General features: G+C 36.2%; 1 protein-coding gene across 1 annotated transcript in view; it reads left to right on the forward strand.

Annotated features, from left to right (window-relative positions):
* The window catches only part of LOC144355156 (uncharacterized), a 70,895-nt gene extending 53,000 nt beyond the window's left edge, over positions 1-17,895 (forward strand). Inside the window, exons 5-7 of the mRNA XM_085495012.1 lie at positions 5,427-5,618; positions 5,760-6,008; positions 13,148-17,895. Coding sequence (XP_085351138.1) covers positions 5,427-5,618; positions 5,760-6,008; positions 13,148-13,365 — 659 coding nt within the window. The 3' untranslated portion in view covers positions 13,366-17,895. The remainder of the gene's footprint in view (positions 1-5,426; positions 5,619-5,759; positions 6,009-13,147) is intronic.
* Positions 17,896-18,188: the final 293 nt, after the last annotated feature.

The raw sequence follows: 18,188 nt of genomic DNA on the forward strand, positions 1-18,188 counted from the left end.
TTACTATAATCCTGCTGATGGCTATGACAGTGTTATGCACCCTTTAGATTACTATAATCCTGCTGATGGCTATGACAGTGTTATGCACCCTTTAGATTACTATAATCCTGCCGATGGCTATGACAGTGTTATGCACCCTTTACATTACTATAATCCTGCCAATAGCTATGAGAGTATTATGCACCCTTTAGATTACTATAATCCTGCTGATGGCTATGACAGTGTTATGCACCCTTTTGATTACTATAATCCTGCCGATGGCTATGACAGTGTTATGCACCCTTTTGATTACTATAATCCTGCCGATGGCTATGACAGTATTATGCGCCCTTTAGATTACTATAATCCTGCTGATGGCTATGACAGTGTTATGCACCCTTTTGATTACTATAATCCTGCTGATGGCTATGACAGTGTTATGCACCCTTTACATTACTATAATCCTGCCAATTGCTATGTCAGTGTTATGCACCCTTTAGATTACTAAAATCCTGCTCATGGCTATGACAGTATTATGCACCCTTTAGATTACTATAATCCTGCCGATGGCTATGACAGTATTATGCACCCTTTAGATTACTATAATCCTGCCGATGGCTATGACAGTGTTATGCACCCTTTTGATTACTATAATCCTGCTGATGGCCATGACAGTATTATGCACCCTTTAGATTACTATAATCCTTCCGATGGCTATGACAGTATTATGCACCTTATAGATTACTATAATCCTGCCGATGGCTTAGACAGTGTCATGCATCCTTTTGATTACTATAATCCTGCCGATGGCTATGACAGTCTTATGCACCTTTTAGATTACTATAATCCTGCCGATGGCTATGACAGTATTATGCACCCTTTTGATTACTATAATCCTGCCGATGGCTATGACAGTGTTATGCACCCTTTAGATTACTATAATCCTGCTAATGGCTATGACAGTGTTATGCACCCTTTAGATTACTATAATCCTGCTAATGGCTATGACAGTGTTATGCACCCTTTTGATTACTATAATCCTGCCGATGGCTATGACAGTGTTATGCACCCTTTAGATTACTATAATCCTGCCAATGGCTATGACAGTATTATGCACCCTTTAAATTACTGTAATCCTACCGATGGCTATGACAGTATTATGAACCCTTTTGATTACTATAATCCTGCCGATGGCTATGACAGTGTTATGCACCCTTTTGATTACTATAATCCTGCCGATGGCTATGACAGTATTATGCACCCTTTAGATTACTATAATCCTGCCGATGGCTATGACAGTGTTATGCACCTTATAGATTACTATAATCCTGCCGATGGCTATGACAGTATTATGCACCCTTTTGATTACTATAATCCTGCCGATTGCTATGACAGTATTATGCACCCTTTAGATTACTATAATCCTGCTGATGGCTATGACAGTGTTATGCACCCTTTAGATTACTATAATCCTGCTGATGGCTATGACAGTGTTTTGCACCCTTTAGATTACTATAATCCTGCCGATGGCTATGACAGTGTTATGCACCCTTTACATTACTATAATCCTGCCAATGGCTATGAGAGTATTATGCACCCTTTAGATTACTATAATCCTGCTGATGGCTATGACAGTGTTATGCACCCTTTTGATTACTATAATCCTGCTGATGGCTATGACAGTGTTATGCACCCTTTACATTACTATAATCCTGCCAATGGCTATGACAGTGTTATGCACCCTTTAGATTACTAAAATCCTGCTCATGGCTATGACAGTATTATGCACTCTTTAGATTACTATAATCCTGCCGATGGCTATGACAGTATTATGCACCCTTTAGATTACTATAATCCTGCCGATGGCTATGACAGTGTTATGCACCCTTTTGAGTACTATAATCCTGCCGATGGCTATGACAGTCTTATGCACCCTTTAGATTACTTTAATCCTGCTGATGGCTATGACAGTATTATGCACCCTTTAGATTACTATAATCCTTCCGATGGCTATGACAGTATTATGCACCTTATAGATTACTATAATCCTGACGATGGCTATGACAGTGTTATGCACCTTTAGATTACTATAATCCTGCCGATGGCTATGACAGTATTATGCACCCTTTAGATTATTGTAATCCTGCCGATGGCTATGACAGTGTTATGCACCCTTTTGATTACTATAATCCTGCCGATGGCTATGACAGTGTTGTGCACCTTTTAGATTACTATAATCCTGCCGATGGCTATGACAGTGTTATGCACCCTTTTGATTACTATAATCCTGCTGATGGCTATGACAGTGTTATGCACCTTTTAGATTACTATAATCCTTCCGATGGCTATGACAGTATTATGCACCTTATAGATTACTATAATCCTGACGATGGCTATGACAGTGTTATGCACCTTTAGATTACTATAATCCTGCCGATGGCTATGACAGTATTATGCACCCTTTAGATTATTGTAATCCTGCCGATGGCTATGACAGTGTTATGCACCCTTTTGATTACTATAATCCTGCCGATGGCTATGACAGTGTTGTGCACCTTTTAGATTACTATAATCCTGCCGATGGCTATGACAGTGTTATGCACCCTTTTGATTACTATAATCCTGCTGATGGCTATGACAGTATTATGCACCTTATAGATTACTATAATCCTGACGATGGCTATGACAGTGTTATGCACCTTTAGATTACTATAATCCTGCCGATGGCTATGACAGTATTATGCACCCTTTAGATTACTATAATCCTGCCGATGGCTATGACAGTGTTATGCACCCTTTTGAGTACTATAATCCTGCCGATGGCTATGACAGTCTTATGCACCCTTTAGATTACTTTAATCCTGCTGATGGCTATGACAGTATTATGCACCCTTTAGATTACTATAATCCTTCCGATGGCTATGACAGTATTATGCACCTTATAGATTACTATAATCCTGACGATGGCTATGACAGTGTTATGCACCTTTAGATTACTATAATCCTGCCGATGGCTATGACAGTATTATGCACCCTTTAGATTATTGTAATCCTGCCGATGGCTATGACAGTGTTATGCACCCTTTTGATTACTATAATCCTGCCGATGGCTATGACAGTGTTGTGCACCTTTTAGATTACTATAATCCTGCCGATGGCTATGACAGTGTTATGCACCCTTTTGATTACTATAATCCTGCTGATGGCTATGACAGTGTTATGCACCTTTTAGATTACTATAATCCTTCCGATGGCTATGACAGTATTATGCACCTTATAGATTACTATAATCCTGACGATGGCTATGACAGTGTTATGCACCTTTAGATTACTATAATCCTGCCGATGGCTATGACAGTATTATGCACCCTTTAGATTATTGTAATCCTGCCGATGGCTATGACAGTGTTATGCACCCTTTTGATTACTATAATCCTGCCGATGGCTATGACAGTGTTGTGCACCTTTTAGATTACTATAATCCTGCCGATGGCTATGACAGTGTTATGCACCCTTTTGATTACTATAATCCTGCTGATGGCTATGACAGTATTATGCACCTTATAGATTACTATAATCCTGACGATGGCTATGACAGTGTTATGCACCTTTAGATTACTATAATCCTGCCGATGGCTATGACAGTATTATGCACCCTTTAGATTATTGTAATCCTGCCGATCGCTATGACAGTGTTATGCACCCTTTTGATTACTATAATCCTGCCGATGGCTATGACAGTGTTGTGCACCTTTTAGATTACTATAATCCTGCCGATGGCTATGACAGTGTTATGCACCCTTTTGATTACTATAATCCTGCCGATGGCTATGACAGTGTTGTGCACCTTTTAGATTACTATAATCCTGCCGATGGCTATGACAGTGTTATGCACTCATTAGATTACTATAATCCTGCTGATGGCTATGACAGTGTTATGCACCCTTTTGATTACTATAATCCTGCCGATGGCTATGACAGTGTTATGCACCCTTTAGATTACTATAATCCTGCCGATGGCTATGACAGTATTATGCACCCTTTAGATTACTATAATCCTGCCGATGGCTATGACAGTGTTATGCACCCTTTTGATTAATATAATCCTGCCGATGGCTATGACAGTCTTATGCACCCTTTAGATTACTATAATCCTGCTGATGGCTATGACAGTATTATGCACCCTTTAGATTATTATAATCCTGCCAAAGGCTATGACAGTATTATGCACCCTTTAGATTACTATAATCCTGCCGATGGCTGTGACAGTGTTATGCACCCTTTAGATTACTATAATCCTGCTGATGGCTATGACAGTATTATGCACCCGTAAGATTACTATAATCCTTCCGATGGCTATGACAGTATTATGCACCTTATAGATTACTATAATCCTGCCGATGGCTATGACATTGTTATGCACCTTTAGATTACTATAATCCTGCCGATGGCTATGACAGTATTATGCACCTTTTAGATTACTATAATCCTACCAATGGCTATGACAGTATTATGCACCTTTTAGATTACTATAATCCTGCCGATGGCTATCACAGTGTTATGCACCCATTAGATTACTTGAAGTACAGTTTCTAGAGTAGTGGCATCAAAACTGCATATGTCATCGGAAGCTGGGAGACAAGTTGGCTGCATATTATGATAAATAAAAACATTATCTGTACTTAACAGGAGTGAACATATACATGTAGATGTGTCTTGTTTGATATTATTTTTATCAAAAATATTTCCACTAGAACATGCAGCTAGCCAGCGGTCAAACGTGTTTACATTGTAGTACAATGGCATTGTAAACCACTCTGACAGGATAGGTTGACCTGTGTCACTTGATCATTGTCAGTCAGGCACGTGTTCTCTCTCGTTGCATGGAATGTGGTTTACTCTTATTAACCATGTTATAATGATACTTCTATGGATACGGGTGAGGGCTATCACCTCACAGTGTCCCCTATAATCAATAACATGATTGTACTCAATGTCCAAGGAGAGGTTATACAGTATTATTTGCTAATTACTGAATAGGCTGTAAGATTTTGCATTCATGACAACAGCAGTAGATAGAAAGTACACAAAGCAGTAATTTATTACAGTGTACTTATATAAATATCTTGGAATGATAAGTTAATGAAACCCCCTAGTATAGTAATTTTAATTTCATGTGCATAACCCATTCTCAACACTCATGCACACCTTTTGGTGTGGATTAGAGCTCAAAAATAAATGATGATCACAGGAGGCTTTCCGATGGCAATGTTTTAAGCAATTAAATAATTTCCATATTTTTAATTTCACACCACATTTACAAGTAATTTACTGCCATGTACATTGCACACAGGCCTTGGATCACTTTGGCACTTAAAACAATTATATTAAATTGTTATCAACTTTATTATTTGGAGATACCAAAAATTCTGTTCTTTCTATGACAGGAACTGCAGACTTCTTACCTGAATTACAAATGTCAAAAGGTGGTTTAAGTGCTATGATGGGGCTGGTCAAGTATGTGGAACCACTGCATAATGTTATTGGTAAAGCCAATGCATGGATTCAAGCACAGCAAGGTATAAGAATAGTTAACACACAGACTGTTGATGTCAAGATGCAGAAAAATGCATTTTCAGGTATTGTATATTAATTCCTATTTTCCTTCACTTTCAGCTGAAAAGTTGTATTAAATAACTAATTTTATTTTTTTTCTGTGGCACTTTTCTCTGACATTCTAACCTTCGCAAATTGTAATTTTGGTTCTTAATTGTCATCAGGTCCAGTTGTAATTGATTCACAGAGATCATTCTTTGTTGAGTATGGTAAAGGTACCACATGCTATGTGCGAACAGTGCGGGTTGTTTTTGTGAAGCCTCGTACACCCCTTCCACCATCACCACCACTCATGCTGACTTACAGGAATTTTGTGCCTCATCAGTTGTCAAGTGGTGGCATGCTTTCAGTGCCACAATTTGAAGATCAGAATCAAACTATGGCAAGAATGATTGCTTGGTTGAATGCAACTGGTGAGAATCTTTATATAATGCCTTACTAAAAATAGAACATGACTATACAAAGTTGTCCAGTATGTGGATAGACAGTATGCATAAACAACAGAGATCTTCTAAACTCCATCTTTAACTTTTCAGTAATTTGTTGTGAATCCAAGGGAAAAGCAAAATAATATATCTGTCTTTTGATTTTTGTCACATGTTATTTTCATGAGAATTATTCATGTGATAACATTATTATACATCTTTCCCCTATACATTTGTAGTAATAATCTAATAAGCGATTTAAATGTTTTGCACAATTCAAACGTTTGTTCTGATAACATTTACTACGTTCACGTTAAGAGATCACGGCACATGCTGAAATTTGTAATCTTTTGTTTTTGCAGAGGGATTATAGCAGTTGTGTTCACATTAGTCGGGACCCACTTGGGACTGACTCGGCTCGTGTTAAAATCACGTCCTCATTCTTCGATCTATTATTTGACCCAAACATAGCAAATGATATGCATATGGAGGTATGTATGAGGGTCTAAAAACTAACTCTGCGACGTGATTGTGCGACTCGCCGAATGTCGATTATTGCACTCTGCGACAGGATCGCAGTGTCACTCTTTGAAGAGCACGATTCACGTTGGTTGGTTGGTCGAAAAGCGCGAATCTCAATGGTCGTTCGATGCATGGAGGTAAAAAGTGATGTAAGGGTACACAGCATGCCTTATAGAAATGTTCAGTTTTAAATGGTATTTTGCAGTCTGCTTGTGAACTACAATAAACAAGTATTTACCGACGACATGCCGCACAGTTCGGTAATCAGGAAGTATTTAACATTGATTTATTAACATATATAACATCCCCCGGAGGGGATGAAAGGGGTTACAAAACACATGCACGTTGGTGCTGGCTTATTACGGTGTAACATCAGGGAGCTAGTAAGCCATCTGGAATTTGTAAGGCTTTGTCGCAACTATGCTCATTAGGCCAGACTTTTATTATCCCTTGTTTTGCGAACCCGCCGAATGAACAGGAGCCGCAAATGAAATAAAAATAAAATTGGTTGGGTGAGTTTTGGGTGAATTCCATAGGCTCGATGTACACTATCGAACGCCTTCTTAAAGTCCATGAAATTTATAAAGAGTGATGCATTCCATTCCAAACATTGTTCCATGTTTCATAGTGCACAAATATGGTCAATGCACCCTTTTCCGCGTCTGAAACCGGCCTGTTCTGCTCTGAGCTTTGCATCAATGGCTGTTTCCATTCTATTGAGAAGGATTTTGCAGAAGACTTTGCTTGGAATTGATAGGAGAGTAATTCCCCACCAATTGTCACAGTTTGCCAAATCACCCTTCTTTGGAAGTTTTACGATGAGCCCTTTACGCCAATCATCCGGAATTTCATTTTTGGTCCAAATACAGTGAAAAAAGTTTGGTAAGGGAGTTTGTGGCAGTGACTATATCTGCTTTTAACATCTCGGCGTAAATGGCATTGAAACCTGCAGCTTTACCATTTTTTAAACTTAAATTGCTTTCATCATTTCTTCTGTATTGGAAGATCTATGTTGATATGTTGGTTTATTTAATACTTCTGTTCAGATGAAATGATGAAAGCAATTTGCAAAGTTAAGTTCTCCAGTTTCAGCAAAATTGAATGTACAGTTTCATATTGGGGTACGATTGGTGTACATTCCGTGATGTACGGACGTGAATATTATGATGATTGCCAACTTTATATTCTTGTGAAAAGCCAAACAATTGTCTCCAATTTACGAAACTAGTTTGTAAATTGTATACCCTGTCAAATTATTGTACATGGGGACATAGTTTTCAAGTAAATCGTTATCCGATCTTTTGCTTGTGTCGCGATTTCGGAAATATCCACAACTCGGGGGGGGGGGGGGGGGGGGGGGGGAGAATGTCCTTGTGTCGATAAATTTATTCATTATATAATAGTAGGTTGCCTAAGATTATATTCGTATTTTTTATGTTGTGAGCATTAAACTATTAGTTGTAATGAAGATTTTGCCGATCTCCTGCGGTTCAACATGGCGGATGTACAGTGACAACACGTGTGTGGACGGTCGGTCGAGTAGTCTGCAACGGACCATAAAATCGCCCTGCGTTTTTTCGGCAGTTTTTTTTAAATATTTTGGATATTTCATTCTCTCCTGACGCCTAGAAGAGTCTAATTTATATATTACCGTAGTCATTGACACTTATTCAAGAGTATGGTGTTTATTGTGAATAGCCTGAATGGGTAACCTTCGTTTCGACAATGAGCTGTTTTTTCTGTGAACAATGTTAAGGTATTCTTTGAATGCTCAGTTTATTTTTTGAAAACAACTAATTGTTTGATTTAAAAAAAAATCATGCCGTTTTTCGCGTCAAAATAAAAGCATAAAGATCTTGCTACAATATCGGTGAATCTCTACAGTACCGCGTTGCGTTCACCACGAAGTCACTTAAATGACAATGCGTATTGAAAACATGGCAGATATCGTATCACATCGAGCATTTACGTTCGACCGAAATCATTCGTTTACGATGAAACTAAGTTGAATATTACTTCCAATTCATAAAAATTCAACGCATTACATTTTTGTGCGTTATTATAATCATTACTGAATAATAATCAACAATTACAATACTTTGAAAACAAGTAGGTTATTCACTTGCGATACACAGAATGACCAGATTGTGCTACCGTGATAATTTGCTACTGGTACTAACCGCTAAGCAATGTATTCGTGTTTGTATTTATTTGAAACTTCTTTTAGAACATACTTTACTTTTCGTTATCAACAAAATTATAAAAAAATAATGCATATTATATTATGTGAATTTTTTTTTTGGGGGGGGGGGGGGGGGGTTCAATTCCAACATTTCGCGATGCCTATGAACCAAAGGCCTTTCACTCTTCTCTGAGTGTGACACCTAAACCAGAGGTTTTATGGTGTATAAACTGGCACTAAATGAAAATGCCGTTGAACCTTATTCAAATTTATAAGTACATACATGTTATTATGTAGTTCATTATGAAAACTGACTAAATTAAATGTGATCTTATTTTTAATTGTTTGAACAGAATGATTTATATCGGTAATGACGTTTTCATCCAATATTAATTGTGCAATTGCTATAATAATGCCTACCTACACATTTATTGTTTTTGTTTCTGTTGCCCTGAAAAAAATTCAAAAATCATTAAAAAAAAAAGATGTAGCCCCTTTCTGTTATCTTCCAATGTCTTCCAAAGTAAAACTGGCGAAGGCATGTCATTGCCATATATCATCAACTGTGGGAAAACTTGTATGTTATTGAAAATTTTTATTTTGTTGTCTGTAAATTAATATAATATTTGAAATGGCGTAATGGTGCAAAATATTCTCAAACAATCGGCCTTCTGGTGGCACTACACTGCGCATTTATGCACAGTCAGTATCCCAATGCGTGACCTCAGCTTACTAAGTGATGATGGTGGTTGAAATAGAAAACTGAATACAAAAATCAAGTAACATCTCAAACGAATTTCCGTCTGCTGTGAATGCATGTTTCGTTACATCAAATAAATAACCCAATTTTATGATAGAAGCTTGCGATCTTGTGCCATACAGGGTCAAGTGATTGAGCAATAAAAAATGTGGTTTTATGTATCAGGTCATTGAATGTATCCAAAAACATAGTAACAATGATCTGAAATTTCAGGAGTGCTCGCTGAAGGTTTATCAATCTTGCGTATTGTCTTGTTCTTTTTCAATCCTGCATTTCAGTTACTAGAATTTATACTAAAAAAAAAATAGTTTCTGTTTTTCTTCTAATAATTCAACCACTCTCAAAAACAAATATTTTTCCATGGTCAAAATGCAAGAAGAATACAAAACTACTGTGATTGCATAGCGATACCTGTAGGGCCATTGTCAATTAGTTCGCCTGATCAACACGGTGTTATACATAGGGCTGATATTGAATCACGGAGAGTAAAATTTTGTGATACTAATTTCTAGAACCACTCAGATTGGTACATATGTCTTATGAACCTACAAGTGTATATCTTTGACAATACTCATTTTAAACTTTTTTTTTTTTTTTTTTACATCGGTGCTGTGAACTGCTTCAATTTCGCAAGGCAATTTTTTCTGGGTTCCAACAACATGGAGTGTCAGGGACTTTATTGAAATTTTATAGAATCCTGAATATACATGTATCTAGAAGTGAAAATTAAATGGTTTACAGTATTTTATACCCATTACTAATGATTGAAATGCAATAATATCACTGCACTAAAAAGACTTCAAACAATTATTGTTACTTCTCCATTGAAGGTTATGAGCAGACCAACCTTTACTGGCTTCCTTAATTATTACATGTACTGTCTTGCTCTGAAAACATAGCTTTTACAATTGTTTAAATTAACAGATGTTGTTCTATGTACAATGAATACATTTTAAATAATAAACCTTACTGTATTAATAACAAATTGTATTTGACAACATGAGAATGATTCTGATGCCCAGTGGTGATGTTGAAACAAACCCAGGTTCTGGTAATATACTAAGACCTGATTAACAAAGAAGTCATGTACATCAAGGTTCACTCAGATTTATGAATGCAGTTTCTTGAGCAAGTATACATGTATGACAAATAGTTTTGTTGCACTTGTGTACTCTGAGATTCTGAACATGGGTCAGTGGAAGTTTTTAGTTGTCAGTACAAAACTAGATTATGGGAAATCACTTTATGATGAGTTGTACCCACAAAGAGTACATATTTATTCACCTGTTTGCAGATGTTCCTTGTACTACTTTATAATCAAATAACGGGGACTGTGACATTTCATGTCTTGTTAAGAATATATTAAGAGAGAAAAAACATAAAGCTGTGTGAATGGATTGAAACTACTGCTGAAGATAAAAAACTAAAACGACAGTGTCAACGGAGAATTAGATGGGTGCATGCTCTCTGCATAAACGGAAACGATGGCTCTGTTTATTTGCCCGGTGTCGACGAGCAACAGATTTCCTGTACTCACTTCCTCGTCTGGTCACCGGTCCTCAACAGTCTCACGTATCGGTGTCGTCATCGGTTAAGTAGTTGAAACTCTTTCGCATTGATGCAAATATTTCAGCCTAATCATCCCTTTCAAACCACTCGCGAGGTTGGTCATAATATGACCTAGACGTACTTGCAAGCTGATCGTTTCCGCTGAAAAATTTATGAAAAATAAATATAAATTGGTGAAGGCGAAAGTCCAGGCTGCAGGTCTGCTTTCTTTATTTTCATCGTCATTGTGTTAGTAAGATTGTGTTATTAAAATGGAAGATAGACTTAGAAAATTTCTCAGACGAAGTCTTGACTGATAATAATGCTGACAATGGATGTTGGATTAATATGCATTAATTGTTTGCGACAGGAAGCTTGTCACCCGTACGTTCTATCAGAATTGTCAACAATAGAGTATTACCGGTAGTATACATATATACATGTTATAAACATTATGCATATATTAACGAAACGGTAGTAGTGTTAGCGTTTGAGCACTGGTCTTTCCGAAATTTCGAAAAGCTGGCATGATGAATCAAGGTACAAAGTAACCGTTTTATCAATTGTTGAAAAATCAAAAAAAAAAAAATTTCCCTTCCCACTACATTAAGATCAATATGGACCACCGATATTTGTCGTTCATTTAAAAAAAATAAACCATAATTTTCAGTAATACTGACTTTGAAAAATATGATACAAAAATAGTTACATTCATACCACAAACCAACGCCGTTTTTGTTTACTTTTCATAACTGTTACAAAGTATTTCATTTCTGGTGGTTAAAATACCAGTTAATCGATCGTCGACCACAAGTTTGGAGTACGTTTATGATCTAAACAAAAGCAGACGATTGCAAACAACTGCTGTCATGGCAAAACCTTGCATATCGTGAATGATATTATTTTCCTTGATGCACAAAGTCAACAAAGTCAAAGCAGACGTACAACATTCGTTGCAGAACGCGTGAAAAGTACTTCGCTTCCCACTCGCTTTGAAGCTGCCGCCTATGCTAATGAGCATAGTCATTGGAACGAAGCCTTACAACTCCAAGATGGCGATAACGTTACCCCGTATATGCCAGTCAAAACCAACGTGCACGTTACACTATTTAATTTTTCTAGTCAGCGGTGTGATGTGTCTAATCACCGTAAACCATGTGTCATTTGTTTGGTCCCACAATTTGGCTTCCATGTGTTTGCCGATCACCGAACAGTGCGGCATGTGTTTACACACTTTTTTTACCATACCATTTTTACCATTTAAAACTAAATTTTTTATAAGGCATGCGGTGAACATCGACCATTGAGATTCGTGCTGTTCGACCAACCAACCAATAGGAATCGTGCTCTTCTCAGAGTGACACTGCGATCCTGTCGCAGAGTGCAATAATCGACATTCGGCGAGTCGCACAATAGCGTCGCAGAGTTAGTTTTTAGACCCCCATACATACATGGCATATGATGCTAATAAAAATTGCTGTTATATTGAAATTATATCCATTTGCTGTTATGGTATTTATCATGAGTCATCGTGCACATGAACGGAAAAGAAAAGAATATTCGAAAAACAATTATTTTTTAATTCATTACTACAGCATCCGACGATGTATAGCTTCACCTCCCTCCATGATCAGTCAAAGCATGGCAGAGATATGGCACTTAAACTGCATTCATTAAAACAAAATTGCCCCAGTCAGCCATTTTAAATCTGATCTGAAAAACAAAATAGTGTGCATCAAGGTCCCATAATATCCAACGTGTATGCACCAAGTTTGAACAAAATCCATCCATAAATGATTGATTTAGATGATTTTTCAGCACAAAAATGGCCGCCATTCAGCCATCTTGAATCAGATCATGAAACAAATTGATGTGCATGTATAATATTACAACTGTATGTATGATGTATGTGTGAAGTTTGAATGTAATCGGTTCAGGCATGTCTAAGGTATAGGTTTGGATGCATGCATGAACACACACACACACACAGATGCACGGACACACACACAGATGCATGGACACACAGAGGTCAAACCATAAGTCTCTGTTTTTGGACTGCGTCCGAACAGGACTAAAAAGTATTTGTTAAATAATTCATCTATTTGTATTTTTCAGGGGCAATAGCTGTTGGTGCTGAGACTATTGAGATAAAAATTGGAGAATCAGAAGGTGATCAGTCCATGTTTTATTATAATCGTGGAAATTTTAATGAACTGTACCTAAGTATTCTTCGTGTGTATTTACATGGTGTATATCAGGAACCCCCACCTGAGAGCTTACCTTCTCCTGCAATGATGGCTTCAAAATCCAAATCAGACTGTATTGTCATGTAAATACATTTAATGTTCTGGTATTAAGAATAGTTTGCACAGACTAGTACATGTACTTTCTAATGGTTTGAATACTTTTATTATGCCAAAAGTTAATCTGTGCTCAATACAGACATTAGACATACCTCAAACCCTGATGCTGTTTTTAGTCCCCGTTCAGGTGAAGCCTGAAAGGGAAGTACTAGAATTATTTTCTTTCTCATTTTCAAGTTATCTCACATTTTCTCAGGGACTGTGCAGCAGATGTCAATGAAACTTGGCAGGTTGATGAACAAGTCTGTGTTACACATTTTTTTCCAGATCTGAAAATCCTAAGTGGGTCTTTTTCATGATTTTCATCCAAAATTACCTCTCTCTACTACACTGACAGAGCAACTGAGCATGCTCAGAATAATTAATTCTGTTAAATTCAGATTCATGAATTCCTGATTTCTGATTCACAAGTTTTACCTAATGTATTCGAACCTAACTAAATGAAACAGAAACTCAGTTTGCACTATACATCAAAAATACAGAGCTGTAAATAAGAAACCAAAAACACTTAGGACAAGTGAGAGTAAGAATTTGTGTTAAAAATATTCCCAAAAAGTATGAAGATAAAGCATGAATTTAAAATTATTATTACATATTATGCACTGTTTAAAATAATAAAAACTTTTTTTTTCGAAAAACATAATTTTTTTTCTCCAGATCTGAAATTCCTAAGTGGGTCTTTTTCAAGATTTGCATCCAAAATTACCTCTCCCTACTGCACTGACAGAGCAACTGAGCTTGCTCAGAACACAGTCCCTCTATCCCCGGTCTGGAAACGACTAGCGTTCTTTTGTCTTCAACCGCGGTACGGGTAAACAAACCGTTCATACCCGGGCCGAGGGAGTCAGGAAGTCGGAAAGATTACAATATCGTCAAAACATTCATTAAAATAGGAAAATTTACCGTCATGCAAAGCGATACCTCATTGTATGACTTCACTTTGACTTCAAATTCGGGCAACCACAACGTAAACAAACATGTAAACAAAATTATCACTATGAAATTGGGGTTTTTTGAACCCTTATATACGCATCACAACCAGCCTACCAACTTATAAACATCCAGTTCCTGCAATGCAAAGATTAATATCGGGAATTATGTTCATTTTCTCGTTTTAATAGAGAAAAACTTTGCTAATCTTGTCAAAATGGCGTCGTTCATGTTAAGTAGTCGATCGAAAAATCTGTGATATTTCTGATTCTTGAGGGGTTCATAACAGTGAACTAACTAATGACTTTATTCTATACAAAAGTATATAACAATGCTTCAATGTTTGTATATAAAAAATGATTTTTTTTAGCACATAATTTAGTAGATAGTCATTTCAAAATGTCGCCATTTGCATTGACGATCTAAAAAGCATCCATAAAAGTCGCTCAATTTAACATTAATAAAATGCGGTATGACAAATAACAAATCAGCCCACCAATTTTTAATGATATGTTTCGATCATAAAATGTCAAAATCGAAGACAAATATTGGTTTCGCGCCGAGAAGTATGGTAAATAAAATAGAGTTCATTTCAATCACCCCAAAATCAAAAACGACAAATATCTGGGTAAAGGTATGAAAATTTGTTGCGAAAATGTGTTGCTGCTGGTAAAATAGATAAATTAAAGAACTACTCGCCAGCTAGACAGACTAGACTTTAGACAGATATCCTGATTAAAAAATTATGTGAAAAAACATGAATTCTGGAATAATCAACTAAGTTGTAAAAAAATACATAACACTGACGATGTCAAAAATAGTGGCCGGCTGCATACTGATCACGTGACAATGCTTTGCCCATGCCCGCAATGCGCCTTTGCCAGGGAAGGAGGCCGATTCGCACCTAATACAATGACCGTTTCCAGACCGGGGATAGAGGGATTGTGCTCAGAATAAATAAATAAATAATTTGCTTAGATTGTAATGCTATTGTTGTTAGTGATGTCATGACCAGGTCATGTGACAGATGGGTTGTACCATTACTAATCTCAGTGGAAAATGTTGAGGGGTGTCAGGGCTACATTTTGATAGAAATTATAGTAGTGATAATGAAACAAACCCAGGTCCTGGTAATATACAAAGACCTGAATTAATAAAGAAGTCAAGTTGTTATTAAAGGTACATCAAGGTTTACTCAAATTTATGAATGCAGTTTCTTGAGCATTTATGAGACATAGTTTGGTTGCACTTGTGGACGGGGGTCAATAAAAGTTTTCAGTTATCAGATTAAGGGAAATCACTTTATGATGAGTTGCACCCACATAGAGTACATATTAATTCAATTGTTTGCAGATGTTCCATGTATTATTTTAACATGAGTATTTTATAATTAAATAACGGGGACTGTGATATTTATGTCTTGTATCCATAAGAACTATGTACAGTCATTTCCTGTTGAGTTGCAACAGGTGATCTACCATGGTTATAATTACTTAATGATGTTAATAGTGTAGTAACAGTTTGTGAGGCTGTGGTATGTCTGTCTAAATTATATAACCACATGAATACATCTGTAGTCAATGTTTGTCCTCCCAAAGTAATTTATTTAAAATTATATATATTTTAATAAAATCCTTTAAGCGGCATCATTTTGCCTGCCAACATTTTGGTGCATCATTCTGCATGAAACAGGAACTTATAATTCGGTCTCTGTAAACCTGTCTGAAGTCATATTTCAGAACCCTGTGGACCAAATCTGTTCATTCTTTGCATGTGCCTAGTATTTTTTCTTGGACATATGCACATGCAGTGGTTTACTGATTCAATCCATGATGGCCGACTGGCAGTCATTTTGTTTTTTGAAAATGTGGTATCTTATGCATGCTTTGTCGTCTTTTTTACCAAATTTGATACAAACATTGTACATTTTAGATTACATGTCCATGATAATTTGTTTTACAATCAGATCAAAGATGGCTGCCTGGTGGCTATTTTGCTTTTTGACTATACTACTATATCTCCAGGGCTTGTTGATCATTTTCATTCATATTTGGCGCATAATACATATAAGAATACATGTTCATGTCACTTTGTTCCAACTGCAGACTGCCATCCATTTTGTTTTTTAGCTCCGCTGTCGACTTTGTCGAGCGAAGCTTATCATATGAGTGATTGTCCGACGTCCGACGTCCGTGTCAATGTTTTACTTTTTCGACTTCTTCTTGAAAACTACAAGCCTGAATGCTTTGATACTTAATGTATATGTACCTTGGGTAGACCTCTCTCAGATTTGCTCATTTCATGATCATATCTTCAATTCTCTAATTTTGGTGAATATTTTTGTCATATTTGGTAAAAAGTGTTATTTGTTAACTTCTTGTTAAAAATAAAAACTACAAGTCCAATTGCTTTGATATTACATATATAGGTACTAGTACTACATGTGGATCTCTCTCAGATTTGTTATTTTTGTAATGATATCTTTAATTATCTACAGTAATTTTGGTGAATATTTTTTTCATTTTTGGTAAAAAGTGATATTTTCTTCTTGTTAAAAACCACAATCATTTATGGTGAAAAATGATATTTTTGAATTTTTGTTGAAAACAGCAAGTCCCATTGCATTGATACTATGCATATTGTTCATTTTCTAATGATATCTTCTGTTCTATAATTGAAATGTGCATTGCAAACAGTGGAGCTATCTCAGCCGAGAGGCTGCTTGTTTGATAATGTGGTGCCTTGGAAAGTTTTTTTCATTATTTTATACAAACATTACACATGTTGAGATACATGCCCATGATGACCAACTGGCAGCCATCTTGTTTTTTTGTTTTTTTTTCAAAATGTATTGTTGACATTTTTTTTCTCTTCAAAATTATACATGTTACAATACATGTCCATGACAATTAGTTTCACAATCTGTTCAAAGATGGTTGACTGCCTGCAATCTTGCTTTTTGACCCTACTACTATATCTCCTTACATGCACCTGGACAAAGGAAATTCAATTTTGATACAGAAAATGCATCATCATGTATTTTGATTTTGGAAGAGTCATTTAATACATCTAATTTCTGTTGATACTATAGTCCAGCCAATTATTCACTCTACATTAGTAACTATGGTTTTGGTCCATATTACCTTATTATTGGCATGAATAATATTTCCCCTTATTCCAACAGGGGCTATGTCATTAACAATGACTTGTTTAAGTCTTGAAAAAAATTTTTTTTAAATGTAGGATTATTTTGTGATAGGTGATAAAAGTTTACTTTGGGGTTCAACATGGGTTATTTTTCATGAAATACTAATAAGACATTTGTTCTGTGATTTGGAGGTTTTCTTTCACTAAAGATACTTTCAACACTGGAAATACATGTATGGGTATCAGTCACTCTTTTGTTTATTTGTGAATAAATGATTTTTACAATGTAGCTATCTAATTAAATATTTGTATGCATGTTTCAACAAATTATAACTACATGTATATTATTTGTAATTGTACACTAATTGTCATTTTGATTTGATCAATCACATTCAAGCTTAACATAAAGAATATGTATTATGACTTACTGACTCACGTCATTTTTTCTTACAATGGAAAATGGAAACTGGCATTCATTTCATTTTTATTCATTATTATTTATAATAATTATAATAGATTGTATATATAAGTTTATATAGCACCTGATTTCTATCAGTGATGCTCTATGATGCAAGATACAAGTCTGCAGTCTAATGGACGTCATATTGGTTGTCTCAATATGGCCAACTGGTGGCCCAATTGTTTTAGTGAGTGCAGTTCTGCAAACATATTCTTACATTTTGGAACTCGAGGGGATCTTGCAGTTTTGCAAATTA

This window comes from Saccoglossus kowalevskii, chromosome 21 (assembly GCF_978046115.1).
Source record: "Saccoglossus kowalevskii chromosome 21, keSacKowa6.1, whole genome shotgun sequence".
Classification (NCBI taxonomy): domain Eukaryota; kingdom Metazoa; phylum Hemichordata; class Enteropneusta; family Harrimaniidae; genus Saccoglossus; species Saccoglossus kowalevskii.